Below are 15,200 nucleotides of genomic sequence, written 5' to 3'. Positions count from 1 at the left end.
GAGGCCGACACAGAACTACCACTCATCTTACTGCAAATTGAGAAAACTGAATCCCAAAAAGGACTGAAACCGGGGCAGCTCCACGACACGTCCAACATAGCTCTCGCCTCAAACCCACACACAGTTACATCAGAAATCCAACAAAATTGGGTAGAGCGCTTAGCTTTATGTTCACACTGTTTTGCTTTAGTAGCAAATATCATCCAAAATCCTAAAAAAAAAAAAAGAGAAGTGTAAATACGGTACCTAAATACCCAATACTGTATGTGCAGCTTTTCGTCACTTAACATGTTTTTCTGGGTGCAGACTTCATGTGTTTTGTCTACAGTACATTTCTAGTAATTTTTTTTTTTTTTCCTTCACCAAAACCGCATTTCATTGCCTTCTATGGGTGAAATTACACTGGAAAAAATTACATTTTGCAGATTTAAAAAGTACTGTAGTTTTCAAATTCAGTCAGGGAAAAAAAAAAGAATTATATATATATATATATGTATATATACACATCTCTATCACACCTTGCTGCAAGTGTGTGCATAAGGTTTCCAAAATTGCAGCTGTTGCTGCACCAGTTAAAAAGCATTTTTTTTTTTTTTTTTTTTTTAAATTGTTTAAAAAAAAAAATGCAAACCCCCCCCCCCACTTCATATGGACACAGCCTTGGTATTCACAGCAGACATTTGGCAGGAAAACATAGCATAAAATAAGAACACTTGCATGCTTTTTTGATGCAGTTCGCCCCCTTAGTCATTTTTTCTTTAAGTCTGGAAGTGGCTGCCAATCAGGATGAGCTCGGCAGTCACACCCTGTCAACAGAGCAAAAGAGGAGCAGCCGGTGTGTCGACATGTCGTCAACGGAAGCCACAGAATCATCGGCAGGAGCGGTCTGTGACCGCCTGAGCTGGAGAAGATAGGAAGTGAGCAGAACAGGTAGGTAGTTAGCAACTGCCTCCATGTTCGTTCTTAGGCCCATAGTTGTGTGTATATATATTTATTTAGTTCTGGATAACCCCTTTAAATAAATACATTTGTTGAGAAGTTGTATAATTAAATATAAATAAGTCTAAAGCTGAATTGCCTAATTTCATATAAAAATCAGCATCAAAATACACGACGAATGGAGCATTGCCAAACTATTGTGGACACCATCATGGCAAAGCACAGCCTGAAGCTCCCAAACCTTGCGGCAGCTGTAAACTATGATCCATTGCTCTCTGTTGGTAGATCTTCAGGAAATGTACAAGTGGATTTGGCCACAGATTTTACTATGCATTTGATAAGACAAGATTTATGGTGGAATTTACCACCCACCCCCCCCCTTTGTTATACCTGTTATTTCCAAAAATCCTTAATAAAAAAGCTATTGAATAAAAGAAAGATTTATGGTGGAAATTCACAGCCTTTCTACACAAGGAGCAGCAGGCTGTGGACTTCAGAATCCATTTTCACGCAGATTTTTCCAGGGCTTTAGGTTGAATATTAGGAGCTTCTGCCAGCCAGCTTTTCCCGCTGACTCAGTCATTAGCATCTGGTTTCCCACCATTGCCTTTATTCTATCACGCTGCCCCCATCACATGCTGCTCCTCACCTACACAACCATCTCCAGCTGAGTACCTCGCACAAGCAGAGACGTGGCGAGAACTAAGAGGAGAGACCCCAAGGAGGTAAAGTATGACCAATATCACACAATCCAAATATAGGAAAAGGTTTTCTGCGGTTTACTGTTCCTGTCAAAGTAGAAACAAAAACTCAGAGCTTCCACAGGAAATGGAAGCTGACCGTGGAGGTTTCCCAGAGTTGGATCCCCCCATAATCCAATTGTTTCCATGAAACATGTTCTCCAAATGAAGCAAACCCTACAAATTGTTGGAAGCCTGTTGCTTAGCAGCTGCTGTCTACAGAGAACCACTGACGAGGGAAAAAGCAGCCATCATGTGGCTGACAGCGGAGCGTTTGGATGCAGAATTGCAATAAAGCACAAACATACTGGTAGGTCTGCAGGAAAAACTACCAGAACGGTATGGATTTCAGTTGTTAATTACACCCCGATTCCAGCGCTCCTATGGGAGGTCGCCTCCATAACATGGCCTGTCTGAGGTATAAGGACCTACCAGTATCTCTGTATCTAAGAATCTGTATGACATGACGACATCATACACAGGAACATGGAAATAAGTCTCACACACAGATATTATCGGGGAAGACAAAAAAAAAAGGCCTGCTGGAATCAAGGCTGTGGAGTTGGAGTCCGTATAAAATGGACAGACTCCTAAATTATGTAATACACTGGGTACAATAGTTCGGTGCAGGATGTGCTGCACATTTTTTCACAAGAATTTGGTAAAATTATTAAATGTTCCTGATCTAAGGATCTGGGCTTTTAGTGGATATGAATCCATGCTGCACTTTACAGTGGGGAAAATAAGTATTTCATACACTGCTGATGTTTTCCCACCTACAAAGAATGGAGAGGTCTGTAACTTTTATCGTAGGTACACTTCACCTGTGAGAGACAGAATCTAAAAATAAAAGCCAGAAAATCACATTGTATGATTTTTAAATAATGAAATTGCAATTTATTGCATGGAATAAGTATTTAATAACCTACCAACCGGCAACAAATCTGGCTCTCACAGACCTGTTAGTTTTTTCTGTAAAAGAAGCCTCCTACTCTGCACTCATTACCTGGATTAACTGCATCTGTTTGAACTTGTTACCTGTATAAAAGACACCTGTCCACACACTCAATCACACTCCAACCTCTCTGCCATGGCTAATAATAATAAATTTACATAGCACAAACATTCCGCAGCACTTTACAGACCAAAGAATTGCGTAAGGACACCAGGGACAAAATTATAGACCTGCACAAGGCTGGGATGGGCTACAGGGCAATAGGCAAGAAGCTTGGTGAGAAGGGAACAACTGTTGGCACAATTATTAGAAAATGGAAGAAACATAAGATGACTGTCAATCTTCCTTGGTCTGGGGCTACATGCAAGATCTCGCCTCGTAAGGCAAGAATGGTTGTGAGAAAGGTCAGGAATCAGCCCAGAACTACAAGGGAGGACCTGGTCAATAACCTGAAGAGAGATGGGACCACAGTCTCAAACATTACCGCTAGTAACACACTACGCCGTCACAGCTTAAAATCCTGCAGGGCACGCAAGGTCCCCCTGCTACCCCAGCACATGTCCAGGCTCATTTGAAGTTCACCAATGACCATCTGGATGATCCAGAGGAGGCACGGGAGAAGGTCATTTGGTCAGAGGAGAACAAAATAGTTCTATTTGGTATAAACTCCACCTGTTGTGTTTGGAAGAAGAAAGATGAGTACAACCCCAAAAACACTGCCCCAACTGTAAAGAATGGCGGGGAAACATCGTATTTTGGGTGTACTTTTCTGCAAAGGAGACATGACAACTGCACCATTGCGAGATTTTGGCCAATAACCTCTTTCCCTCAGTAAGAACATTGAAGATGGCTCATGGCTGGGTCATCCAGCATGACAATGACCTGAAACACAGCCAGGGCAACTAAAGTGGCTATGTAAGAACCATTTCAAGGTCCTGGAGTGACCTGGCCAAGAGACAAGAATTTTCTGACTTTCTGGCAGCAGGTGTCTCATACAGAACACTCAGTGTTCTCTATACATATAACTCTTCTGTATACAGGAATGCTAACAGATGGTCAAATGATTGGTTAGCCATCATCTAACCAATGTGTGTGGGGAGGTTAATATGGATTGATATCTCAGTCCATCAGTGATTTCATGTGCCACACTACACGTCCATGTGTAAGGCTCTGTTGTGTGTATTAGTCCTTAGAAGCAGGGCTGTGAAGTCGGAGTCCATTTTGGTGGAGTCGAAGTCATGGAAATTGAGGAGTTGGAGGTTTGGCTTACCGACTCCACAGCCCTGCTTAGAAGGCGTCCCCCCACTTTGGACAGTCCCTGCATTTAGGAAGGTCCCTTGAAAAATGGTTAATTACAGTGTCCCCTTTCCCTCTTGGACCCCTAATCATCACCGGTAAATTAAACCGGGTGATTAGGATTCCACTTATTTGTAGCCTGTCCACAGGAAAAATGAAGCAGAATACAATTCCCATAGAACAGGCGGCCTATATAATGCAGGACAGATCCTCCAGGACAAGAGACACCCTGGACAAGACAAGAGGGTCCTTCATTAAACACCCCCTTTATCAATGGATGATCGCGTATATGAAAATCACTAATAACCATCATGAAACAAAATCAAAGTCATAATAGTGCAAAGAGGAAAGACTAGAACAAATTGGGCATATGTAACTTGGAAAGGAAAACTAAGAAACTAAAAGTATGTTACAATAAAAACCCACATTTATATCTCCACATTACAAGAGCACAGCCGGTAGCGTGCAAAACAGAGTATTTTTTGAGACACCGGGGAGATAAAGATTTGAAGTTGTTACTATTTGCTGCTCACGAGCGATAAACGCTGCCAATTCCAGCTCAGGATATGCTCCAGCACATTCATCGGAGATAACAATGAGAAAAACAAATTCATGGCAGCACCATGTGAACAATTACAGCTCATGAAACAACCGACGCTAAACTCCATGTGCCATTAGTCAGGAGCAAACCGCGCCGCCGTTTACTGCAGCTCACAAGTGTCATTAGTTACACGCTCGCTCTAGTTTACGCTTCCACGTAGAGGACTGGCAACATCACAAACCCGCCAGATAGGCAAGGAGGTACTGAGCGCCTGGACTTGGTTTGAGCAGTCATTCTGTGTTGACCGAGACCCTGTATATTAGCCGACTAGAGGCACTATACCACCGATCAGCTACCGGTTTGTCGATTGCCGGTCAGTTAATAGCTGGCATACACAGGCCAAGCCCGCTCCAGATGCGCGCTGCACGATCTGTAATAGATATTTCCTTATGTATAGGCCGTTCACAGGAGCACAGGTACAAGATCAGGGATGGACATATCATTGGTGCAACAGCACAGGGGCGCAAGAGGCAAGGGGGCCCACTTCACCTTCAAATCAGCAAGCTGTCAGACACAAAGAGGGGCCCAACTACTGTACTTGCACAGGGGCCCTCTACTGTCTGTCCACGATAGCATGAGAGGATGTGCTGGCGGGAATGATGAGGTTTTGCAAGGTGTTCTGCACCCTAATTGGGTGATCGGCAGCCCGTTTAGACTGCAAAATTATCATAAAGGCATTAGTTCCTACCTATAGGTGGCGCTACAGGGAAAGTTTTCTGTCTTATGGAGAAGAACCTACTCTCATTCATTCAGGGGTGCAATCAAAATGCCCCAAGCCCCAATCATTGCTCTGCACACAGGGTCCTGACTTCTACAAGACGTGTGGAGGTCCGCACACAGAAGGTGCCATTACCAGGAACCCAGTAACTAGAAATATCCATGAGAGCAGCTGATCCGTCCCTCCTAGCACATGAACGAAGCTCACCATCTCCTGGCATGACTGGAGGGCACACAGCAGAGTCTCTATCAGTGGAGACACAGTAACTTCATTGCGGACAGACTGTCCTTACAAAAGATGAATTGTACAGCAAAATCAATATCTGCTCGGTACGGTGAGACGCCATCTCTGGCAGGATAAGTAATGACTGCGCTGCCAAATAAGCGGATCATATTCAGGAGGCGGCGCGATAGCTGCACAAAATGTGAGGCTGATCCTACATCCAATCGGGGTAATAATGTTTTCATGTGCTCCACACTGCAGTCTGCAGACACAAAGGCAACAGAAAGAGCAAACTGAAAAAGATTCAATCCACAAACAAGCAAGTCATGTACTGGAGGATCCAATATTTAGTTATTCAAATCGGCTTTCTCAGCAATACATTCCAAGGGGGTATTCCCGCCCCTTTAAAATGGCGGCCTATTGGGTTGCAAGTGTACATGTGATCCATGGTGACTGCGTGTCCTGATGGTGCAGCCATGTGATCCATGGTGACTGCGTGTCCTGATGGTGCAGCCACGTGATCCATGGTGACTGCGTGTCCTGAGGGTGCAGCCACGTGATCCATGGTGACTGCGTGTCCTGATGGTGCAGCCATGTGATCCATGGTGACTGCGTGTCCTGATGGTGCAGCCATGTGATCCATGGTGACTGCGTGTCCTGATGGCGCAGCCATGTGATCCATGGTGACTGCGTGTCCGGATGGCGCAGCCATGTGATCCATGGTGACTGCGTGTCCGGATGGCGCAGCCATGTGATCCATGGTGACTGCGTGTCCGGATGGCGCAGCCATGTGATCCATGGTGACTGCGTGTCCTGATGGCGCAGCCATGTGATCCATGGTGACTGCGTGTCCTGATGGCGCAGCCATGTGATCCATGGTGACTGCGTGTCCTGATGGCGCAGCCATGTGATCCATGGTGACTGCATGTCCTGAGGGTGCAGCCATGTGATCCATGGTGACTGCATGTCCTGAGGGTGCAGCCATGTGATCCATGGTGACTGCGTGTCCTGAGGGTGCAGCCATGTTGGCCTTGGCACCAGCGCAGCCCCATACGGCAGCAGAGAAGTCACCGCATTGTTCGAACACTGGCAGCTAGATCTCATAAAGACACTATGGGCGACATTCATTATTATTATTTGCGCCATTTTCTATTTAGTTGTTGATGTCTTTCATTTGCGCTTTTTGTAAAGTCTATTTTACGTTTGTTTGCCTGCGAGTTTTTTGGTTTAAAGATATTTTCAGTTGATTCATCGTTTGTGACTTAAGTAAAAATGTTAAAAAAGTTATATTTTTTGCCCTAATATAGTCCAGTCTATCTCTAGAGTGATTTTTATGTAGTCCGGATATTTTTTGTACGCATTTTGGACTTTAGTGGAACATGCATCATCTTTGCGATTAAAAAGAAAAATTCAAAAATGCTCTATTTTTGCTTTGTAATGAAATATATATATATATATATATATATATATATATATATATATATATATATATATATATATATTTATTTTATTTTTATTTTTTTTGCACAAACTTCATGATGTAGGTGCGCCACTTTGAAAAATTTGATGTACAAAACATAATTGAATAAGAAAAAGTGACTTAAAAAAAAAAAATAATAATGAATTGGGCCCCATATTTACCAACTCGGCACCAATTCATCTTCTTAAAGAAGTACACCACCTCCTCCCATCAAACTTTTTATACTCCTAACAATTGCTCATTTTGGCTTTCTCCCCAGCCAATTCTTCTCTTTTCCATTAGATCTATGCCATCCCATGATTAAAAACTGACCAGCTGAATTCTTCTAAGTTCTATGTAGAAAGAGGAGGTCAATCTTGCCTGTATGACTCATGAGTCACTGCAAAAGTCCCCAGGGGAAGGGGCAAAGCAACTGGGTCAGGAGTTGAAGAGGGGAATGGCAGGGACAAGAGATTTTGTTTCTACATGGAGCAGAGAAAAGAGAAGAATTTCCTGGGTAGAAAGGTGAAATGAACAATTGTAAGTTATATAATGTTATATAATATTATGACTGCAATATATGATAAAAACTTCAGACAGGATGAGGATGAGTGTTTTAAATTTGCAGAACATTAGGCAAGCATGAATTACAGAATCTACATTAAAAAGCAAATGCATATTGCTAGGATATGCCATTGCTATGAGGTCTGACATCTAGGACCTCCACTGATCTAGAGAATAAAGGGGACATAGGTCTGCGGAATATTAAGTGGTGTATTGTAGCAAAAGGAAAAAAAAACCTTTATGATATCAACAACCTCCCAATTACTTTTATCCCCAAAAAAGGCAAATGTGAAATAAAAAGCTATGCGTAAAAGAATAAATACTGGTAATTCAGAAGGAATCTTGTGGCACTACACTAAAGCATTTGCCACAGTAACTGTAGCAGTCTGGGCACTGGGCTATTGAACCTTGACCTTCAGGAGCTGCAGGCCTCCTAGATCCTCCCATAGTGACCCGTTGTCTAATCCATGTTGCCATCATGCGGGTATCTCCGCTTTGTTCAGGTTTGCACCACTGAGGAGGAATGCAACGTGGTGTTTATTTATCCGAGATCGGTTTTTCAGAAAGACATTGTATGACAGATGACCTACAGTGCCAGGTAGCAATGTATACACTACAGAGGAAATTACAAGACAGTGAAAACACTACAAGGACAGGAAGATGGTGCGGTGCCAGGGAAGAGATCACAGGGCAGTGTGGCACTCACCCATCACATGAAGACTGCCAGATATACACGCTACATCAATTGGATTGTCAAGCATGAAGGAATCTGCCTCTAACACAAAAGTACACCGAGCCTCATTCACACTCATGGTGTATGACCACCGGGGGCGGATCGAAAACTAGCCAAAAAGTTACCAAATGTTCTATAAGGCCTCGTTTAGACGAGTGTAATGCACATCCATGCGCCATCCATATGCAAAATTGAGAGCGAATATAAAATAGATATATCATCTACTGTATCTATTATACTGTATATGTGCACTACTTTACCCATATTCCAGATTAGACCCGGGTACCAAAAAAGGCATCAAATGCAGACTACTATCCGCATGTCATGAGGTTTTCACATATCCATTACAATTATTAAGATATGAAACTATTATTAATACACTGTTCATGTAAAGACTGTATGCTATACAGATGTAGGCTGGACACACAGACACAATAATTGGACTGATGAAGTCCAGCTCTCCGCCATCTCCAAAGCTCCCATTAAGAATGAATGGCACAGCAGAGGGTATCCACCTCTGCTCCATTCAGCTAGGGCTCTAAAGCGGACTTAAAAATATATATATTTTTTTTGCAATGGAGGTTTGAGAAGAAATAAATAAGGTACATTAAAAAATATATATATTAGCATTATTAAAAATGTGTCACTTTTTTGTGCCACTGGGGAACTTGTTTAAGCGTGTCTGCTCACGATATGAACTTGTCACTACATGATCGCTGCTGAGCAGTCAAACAGGCAGCTTCACCAGAGATCAGCACCAGCGACGACGAGCGCGCACATCGCTGTGTACCTTAGATACCAGCGCGCTGGTGCAGGGAGCTGGTAACCAAGGTAAACAGCGAGTTTCTAAGCACCGCGCGGCACTTAGAAACCTGCTGTTTACCTTGGTTACCAGCTGCAGCTCGCTGGTCTCCCGCCTGCCACATGCAGCGATGCGTGCTGGCCAGCGGGAGACCAACAATCAAAAAAATGTCCAGGGCTTTCCACAACGATCAGCGATACCCGGCAAAGGGGGCAGTCGCTGATAGGTGTCACACAAAGCGATCTCGCTGGCGAGATCGCTGTTGCGTCACAAAACTTCTGACTCAGCAGTGATCTCGCTAGCGAGATCGCTGTGTGTGACGGGGGCTCAAGACTTCTGTATTGCAGTGTATCATACCTGTCAGTATGATGGCGACGGGCGTCCTAGCAGACTACGCCTCTAACGGGGGGGGCGATAGAGCAGCACCCGTCCCAGAGCAGGACTACTTTAATGAATGGCTGACATTTACTACGGCCTCTATATCGTCTATGATCCTAAGCAATATTCAGCTGGCTCCCTGTGCCAGTAACATGGGCAGCGCTCCAAGGCCTGTGCCATTACATGTTCAAGCACTTTGTAGCCATTTTTGTTTTTCAACATATTTATAAGTTAAAGAACAAGACAAAAACAATAAATGTTATACCCCAAAGTATACAGTGTCCTGTATTAAATAAATGAAAAAGGCCACAAATCCCCAAAAAAAAAAAAATGCTCTGCAAGAAGACGTTACACACGGCGTTGCGAGGAAAAGCTCATCTGAAAGCAAGAAACATCCAAAACCCATATTACTTTCTACAACAGCGATAAGATGAATCAGAAAACACAAGCAACAAAGGGAACGAGCGGAGAACAATCCTGGGATACAGCGCTCTATAAAAGAAAACACGTATTGTAAAGCCGACGGTCACAACGGAGGATCCCACACTGTGGAGGACATGAGGCCCATGAAGGCCCAGGACAGATGAGGACGCTTGATTTTCGGCATTTTTTTTTTTTACAACAGTATCCAAGGACAGGTGAAGACGATGAGGGCCGTGAGGCGAAATATTGCAATCAATGAATGAGAGGCTGTTGCTAGAGCACCGATGCATGACGGGAGCGGACAAGCGCGGGCGGCTGACAAGACTCCACAGCTTCTATTACATCGTATGGATATCTTGCATCCTTCATGTACATTTTTGCGATCATTCCTACTGGGCAGAATAACATCATCTGCTTATAAGTGATGAAGTGTGGCCCCCGAATGAAGCTGAAGAGTCCATGGAGGGTCCTGATGAACAGCTTACAGAACATTTACACCTTGGCACAAGTGGGCGAGGTATGCAGTGAAGGCTCATTCTTACCCACGTCACCTGGATGTAGAAGAAAAGCTGGCACGGGCAGATTCCAAATGCCACCCGAAAGCCAAGCTGGCAAATATTTCAATATTTAATTTTAGATCTACTCCACTTCTTACATATAGAGACAATCTACAGAGAAGTGAGCAGATTTGTAAGCCCATAACCGTACATATGGTGTACTGATCCAGAAATACAGTGATAATTCTGCAACCTCCAGAGCGAAAATGTCCCAGAATTCCTTACTGGCTCAATGTCTACAGAGCTACTGCTCTGGTGATTTACTTTCTGAGAAGCCTCATCATCCGGCAGTACAATAGGCCGTCTCCGCATCTCCATCAAGAAACTTACTGACAGCTTCCAATGAAGGGCTCTGGCCTACAATACAGGATAGAATAGCGCACACTCCCAGCAGGCAGGCACGGCAACTCCAGAATTAAACATGAAGGTGGTGCCAACATCAGAACCCGAATGCTCGCCATTCCTGCCACATGCAAGTGGGTGGCACTGATACCAACGATACTTAAAACGTTTGTTACAGGCATCACATGGCCATACCTGGCACATACCCGGGCATAATTACAGACCCGATCATTTGCCAACAAAATGTTATGTCACCTGGACATGCCAGAAAAAACACATTACAACCACAAACAGATGCATATACCCAATACAGAACATGTGCCACATTGTGTCCACATCTGCTCTAGGCACAAATCTAAGGGTTAAGGGGTGGCATCAGGAGAGTCCTAATACATCTGACAAACACTAGGGGTATATCAACACAGAATGTGCCACTAGTGTGCCAAAATCACCAGCCGAGCACACACACTGATAGGTAAACATATGACCTTTGCCACATACCAGGGAGCTAGTGCCCATCCCACGCCAGGCGGTGCCATTACTACCAGTTTGGTATGCTCTATACCACCACTTGCCAGGCAGTGTCATTACTACCAGTTGGGTATACTCTACTACAACATGCCAGGCGGTGCTATTACTAGTAGTTGGGTATGCTCTATACCAGGGTTCCCCAACAGGTCATGTTTTCAGGATTTCGTTTGTATTGCTCAGGTGATAATTGCATCACCTGTGCAATACAAAGGAAATCCTGAAAACATGACCTGCTGGTGGGCCTTGAGGACTGGAGTTGGGGAACCCTGGTCTATAACACCACATGCCAGGGGGTGCCATTACTACTAGTTGGGTATGCTCTATACCACCACATGCCAGGGGGTGCCATTACTACCAGTTGGGTATGCTCTATACCACCACATGCCAGGCGGTGCCATTACTATCAGTTGGGTATGTTCTATACCACCACATGCCAGGGGGTGCCATTACTACCAGTTGGGTATGCTGTATACCACCACATGCCAGGCGGTGCCATTACTACCAGTTGGGTATGCTCTATACCACCACATGCCAGGCGGTGCCATTACTACCAGTTGGGTATGCTCTATACCACCACATGCCAGGCAGTGCCATTACTACCAGTTGGGTATTCTCTATACTACCACATGCCAGGCGGTGCCATTACTACCAGTTGGGTATGCTCTATACCACCACATGCCAGGCAGTGCCATTACTACTATTTGGGTATGCTCTATACTACCACATGCCAGGCGGTGCCATTACTACCAGTTGGGTATGCTCTATAACACCACTAGCCAGGCGGTGCCATTACCACCAGTTGGGTATGCTCTATACCACCACTAGCCAGGCGGTGCCATTACTACCAGTTGGGTATGCTGTATACCACCACTAGCCAGGCGGTGCCATTACTACCAGTTGGGTATGCTCTATACCACCACTAGCCAGGCGGTGCCATTACCACCAGTTGGGTATGCTGTATACCACCACTTGCCAGGCGGTGCCATTACTACCAGTTGGGTATGCTGTATACCACCAATTGCCTGGCGGTGCCATTACTACCAGTTGGGTATGCTCTATACCACCACATGCCAGGCGGTGCCATTACTACCAGTTGGGTATGCTCTATACCACCACTAGCCAGGCGGTGCCATTACTACCAGTTGGGTATGCTGTATACCACCACTAGCCAGGCGGTGCCATTACTACCAGTTGGGTATGCTGTATACCACCACTTGCCTGGCGGTGCCAGCGGGGCACACTCATTGGCTTCTGCAGTATCCTATGGGTAAGAGCCCTTCACCTGGGCATACCCAGCAGCCTGGTGACATGCCAGGAGGAGACTCCATTCCCAGCTGGGCACAGACAATATCCACATCAGGGGGCACCACTGGGCACAAAGGAAAAGCCCCCCCCCAGTGACCTTAGAGGAATAACTGGCCCCCGAGGGCCGGCGCTCACCTTTCTGCCCGCTGAATGCCGTGTACCAGGACAGGGAGAGAAAGATGCAAAAGCAGAAGGCGAGCAGAGTCAAGAAAGTGCCATTGCGGAGCCTCATCTCCTCCTCCTGCTGCTCCTCAGCCTTGGCGGGGGCGGCTGCATGTCCGGGGGTCGGGGAGGATGATGTACGGTGTAGCCCTCTCTATCCGCGGCGTGAAGCAGCACACAGCTGCCGGGAGCGACGATTGACAGGACAGACACAGCGGAGAGCGGAACACAGGCGCGGCCCCGGCCACCCAAGTGACGAGCCTGACGGGGGCGGGGCCGCGGGAGCGCGCACCCGTGACGTCATACTACTCCAGCGAAACAACTGTCAGCGGCCGGCGGTGTTCTGTGCGCAGCAGCGGCGAGCACGTCACAGGTGTGACAGCGGCACCGCAGGTTCTAACAGGACATGGCGTCCAATAGAAAGCCTCTGCCAGTACCAACCAATCACGGGCTGGCTTTCATTTTCTTGTATGGGATGAAAACATGAAAGGGGACATTTGACAAAGTATCTCACACCACCCTTATTGAAAAAACTAGATTACGGCCCGATGCTATTGCATATTCACACCTCTTGCCATGTTAACCCTCAACACACACACTCCTCAACACACACTCCTCTCACCTTTCACCATCTCCACTCACTCTTTCACTCCACGTACGACCCCTTCTCTCACTCCGTCTCTCATACTCACGCCGTCATCGCCGCTGCTCCACGATCCCCGACATCTTCTTCCGCCGGCGCCATCCTGGATCCAGACGTTGTCCACGCCGGCGACATGTTCTTGCGGCGACGCCATCTTGAGTATCGTGAAATCCCGCGATAGTCAAGATAGCGTCGCCGGAAGAACATGTCGCCAGCGTGGACAACGTCGGGATCCAAAATGGCGTCGGCGAAATCTCGCGAGTTTTCGCCGACGCCATTTTGGATCCCGACGTCGTCCTCGCCGGCGACATGTTCTTGCGGCGACACCATCTTGACTATCGCGGGATTTCGCCGATCCAAAATGGCGTCGCCGCAAGAACATGTCGCCGGCGTGGACGACATCAGGATCCAAAATGGCGTCAGCGTAATCTCGCGAGATTTCGCCGACGCCATCTTTTTGGATCCCGAGTCGTCCACGCCAGCGACATGTTCTTGTGGCGACGCCATCTTGAATCTCGCGGGATTTCACGAAATCCAAGATGGCGTCGCCGCAAGAACATGTCGGCGGCCTGGAGAACGTCTGGATCCAGGATCGCGGCGGCGGAGGAAGATGTCGGGGCAGCGACGATGACGGTTTGAGTATGAGAAACGGAGTGAGAGAAAGGAACGTATGTGGAGTGAAAGAGTGAGTGGACGTGAGTGGAGGTGAAAGGTGAGAGGAGTGTGTGTTGAGTCGGTGTGGTGTGTTGAGGGTTAACATGTGCGTGTGTGTGGTGACGTCACCGGTTACAACTGGACGGAAGTTGTTACAACCGGAAGCTGCTTAGGGCATTTATTATTATAGATGACTAAGTATGGAATGGACAAGGCAACTGTTAGGTGGATTCATAACTGGCTTAATGATCGGACCCAAAGAGTGGTCGTAAATGGCTGCACATCCAGTTGGAAGAATGTTTCAAGTGGGGTACCACAGGGTTCTGTCCTGGGCCCTGTATTGTTCAACATCTTTATCAATGATTTAGATGAAGGAATTGAGGGTAAACTGATTAAATTTGCTGATGACACAAAGCTAGGAGGGATAGCTAATACTAGAGAAGAGAGAGAGAGAGGATTCAAAAAGATATAAATAAATTGGAACAGTGGGCAGCAACTAACAGAATGGTTTTCAACAAGGAAAATGCAAAGTATTACATCTGGGCAATAAAAATGAAAAAAGCATATACAGAATGGGAGGAATAGGGCTAAGCAACAGCACATGTGAAAAAAACTTGGGTATACTAATAGATCACAGGCTGAATATGAGTCCAGGGGCAGAGTCTTGAGGAGATCATTTGCATATCCCCAGTGCCTTCTGGGATAAGTGAAGCGTCTCCACGAGCTCAACAATCACTGGGTTTTGGCCGTTGCAGCTGAGAAGAGGAAATCGGAAAACCAGGGGAAGAGGAGATCATTTGCATATCCCCAGTGCCTTCTGGGATAAGTGAAGAGTCTCCACGAGCTCAACAATCACTGGGTTTTGGCCGTTGCAGCTGAGAAGAGGAAATCGGGAAACCAGTGGAAGAGTCTTGAGGAGATCATTTGCATATCCCCAGTGCCTTCTGGGATAAGTGAAGCGTCTCCACGAGCTCAACGATCACTGGGTTTTGGCCGTTGCAGCTGAGAAGAGGAAATCGGAAAACTGCGCGCCTATCGGCGCATGAATTCTGGCACATCTTTCATCGTTTTTATGAAATCTCAATATGGAAGAGGCCAGGAGCCATTTGGTGAGCTGCATTTCTTGCTACATGTTCACAGACTTACCAGTGGAAAAGCCAAACTTCACATGCCACA

General features: G+C 46.0%; 1 protein-coding gene across 1 annotated transcript in view; it reads right to left on the bottom strand.

The window, feature by feature from the left end:
- The window catches only part of MGAT4B (alpha-1,3-mannosyl-glycoprotein 4-beta-N-acetylglucosaminyltransferase B), a 385,842-nt gene extending 372,769 nt beyond the window's left edge, over window positions 1-13,073 (bottom strand). Inside the window, exon 1 of the mRNA XM_073568013.1 lies at window positions 12,701-13,073. Coding sequence (XP_073424114.1) covers window positions 12,701-12,797 — 97 coding nt within the window. The 5' untranslated portion in view covers window positions 12,798-13,073. The remainder of the gene's footprint in view (window positions 1-12,700) is intronic.
- Between the last annotated feature and the right edge of the window lie 2,127 nt (window positions 13,074-15,200).

This window comes from Dendrobates tinctorius, unplaced genomic scaffold (genome assembly GCF_039654945.1).
Source record: "Dendrobates tinctorius isolate UK_male_01 unplaced genomic scaffold, ASM3965494v1 ptg000020l, whole genome shotgun sequence".
Taxonomy (NCBI): Eukaryota; Metazoa; Chordata; class Amphibia; order Anura; family Dendrobatidae; genus Dendrobates; species Dendrobates tinctorius.
This window is presented reverse-complemented; position numbering and strand designations above follow the sequence as displayed.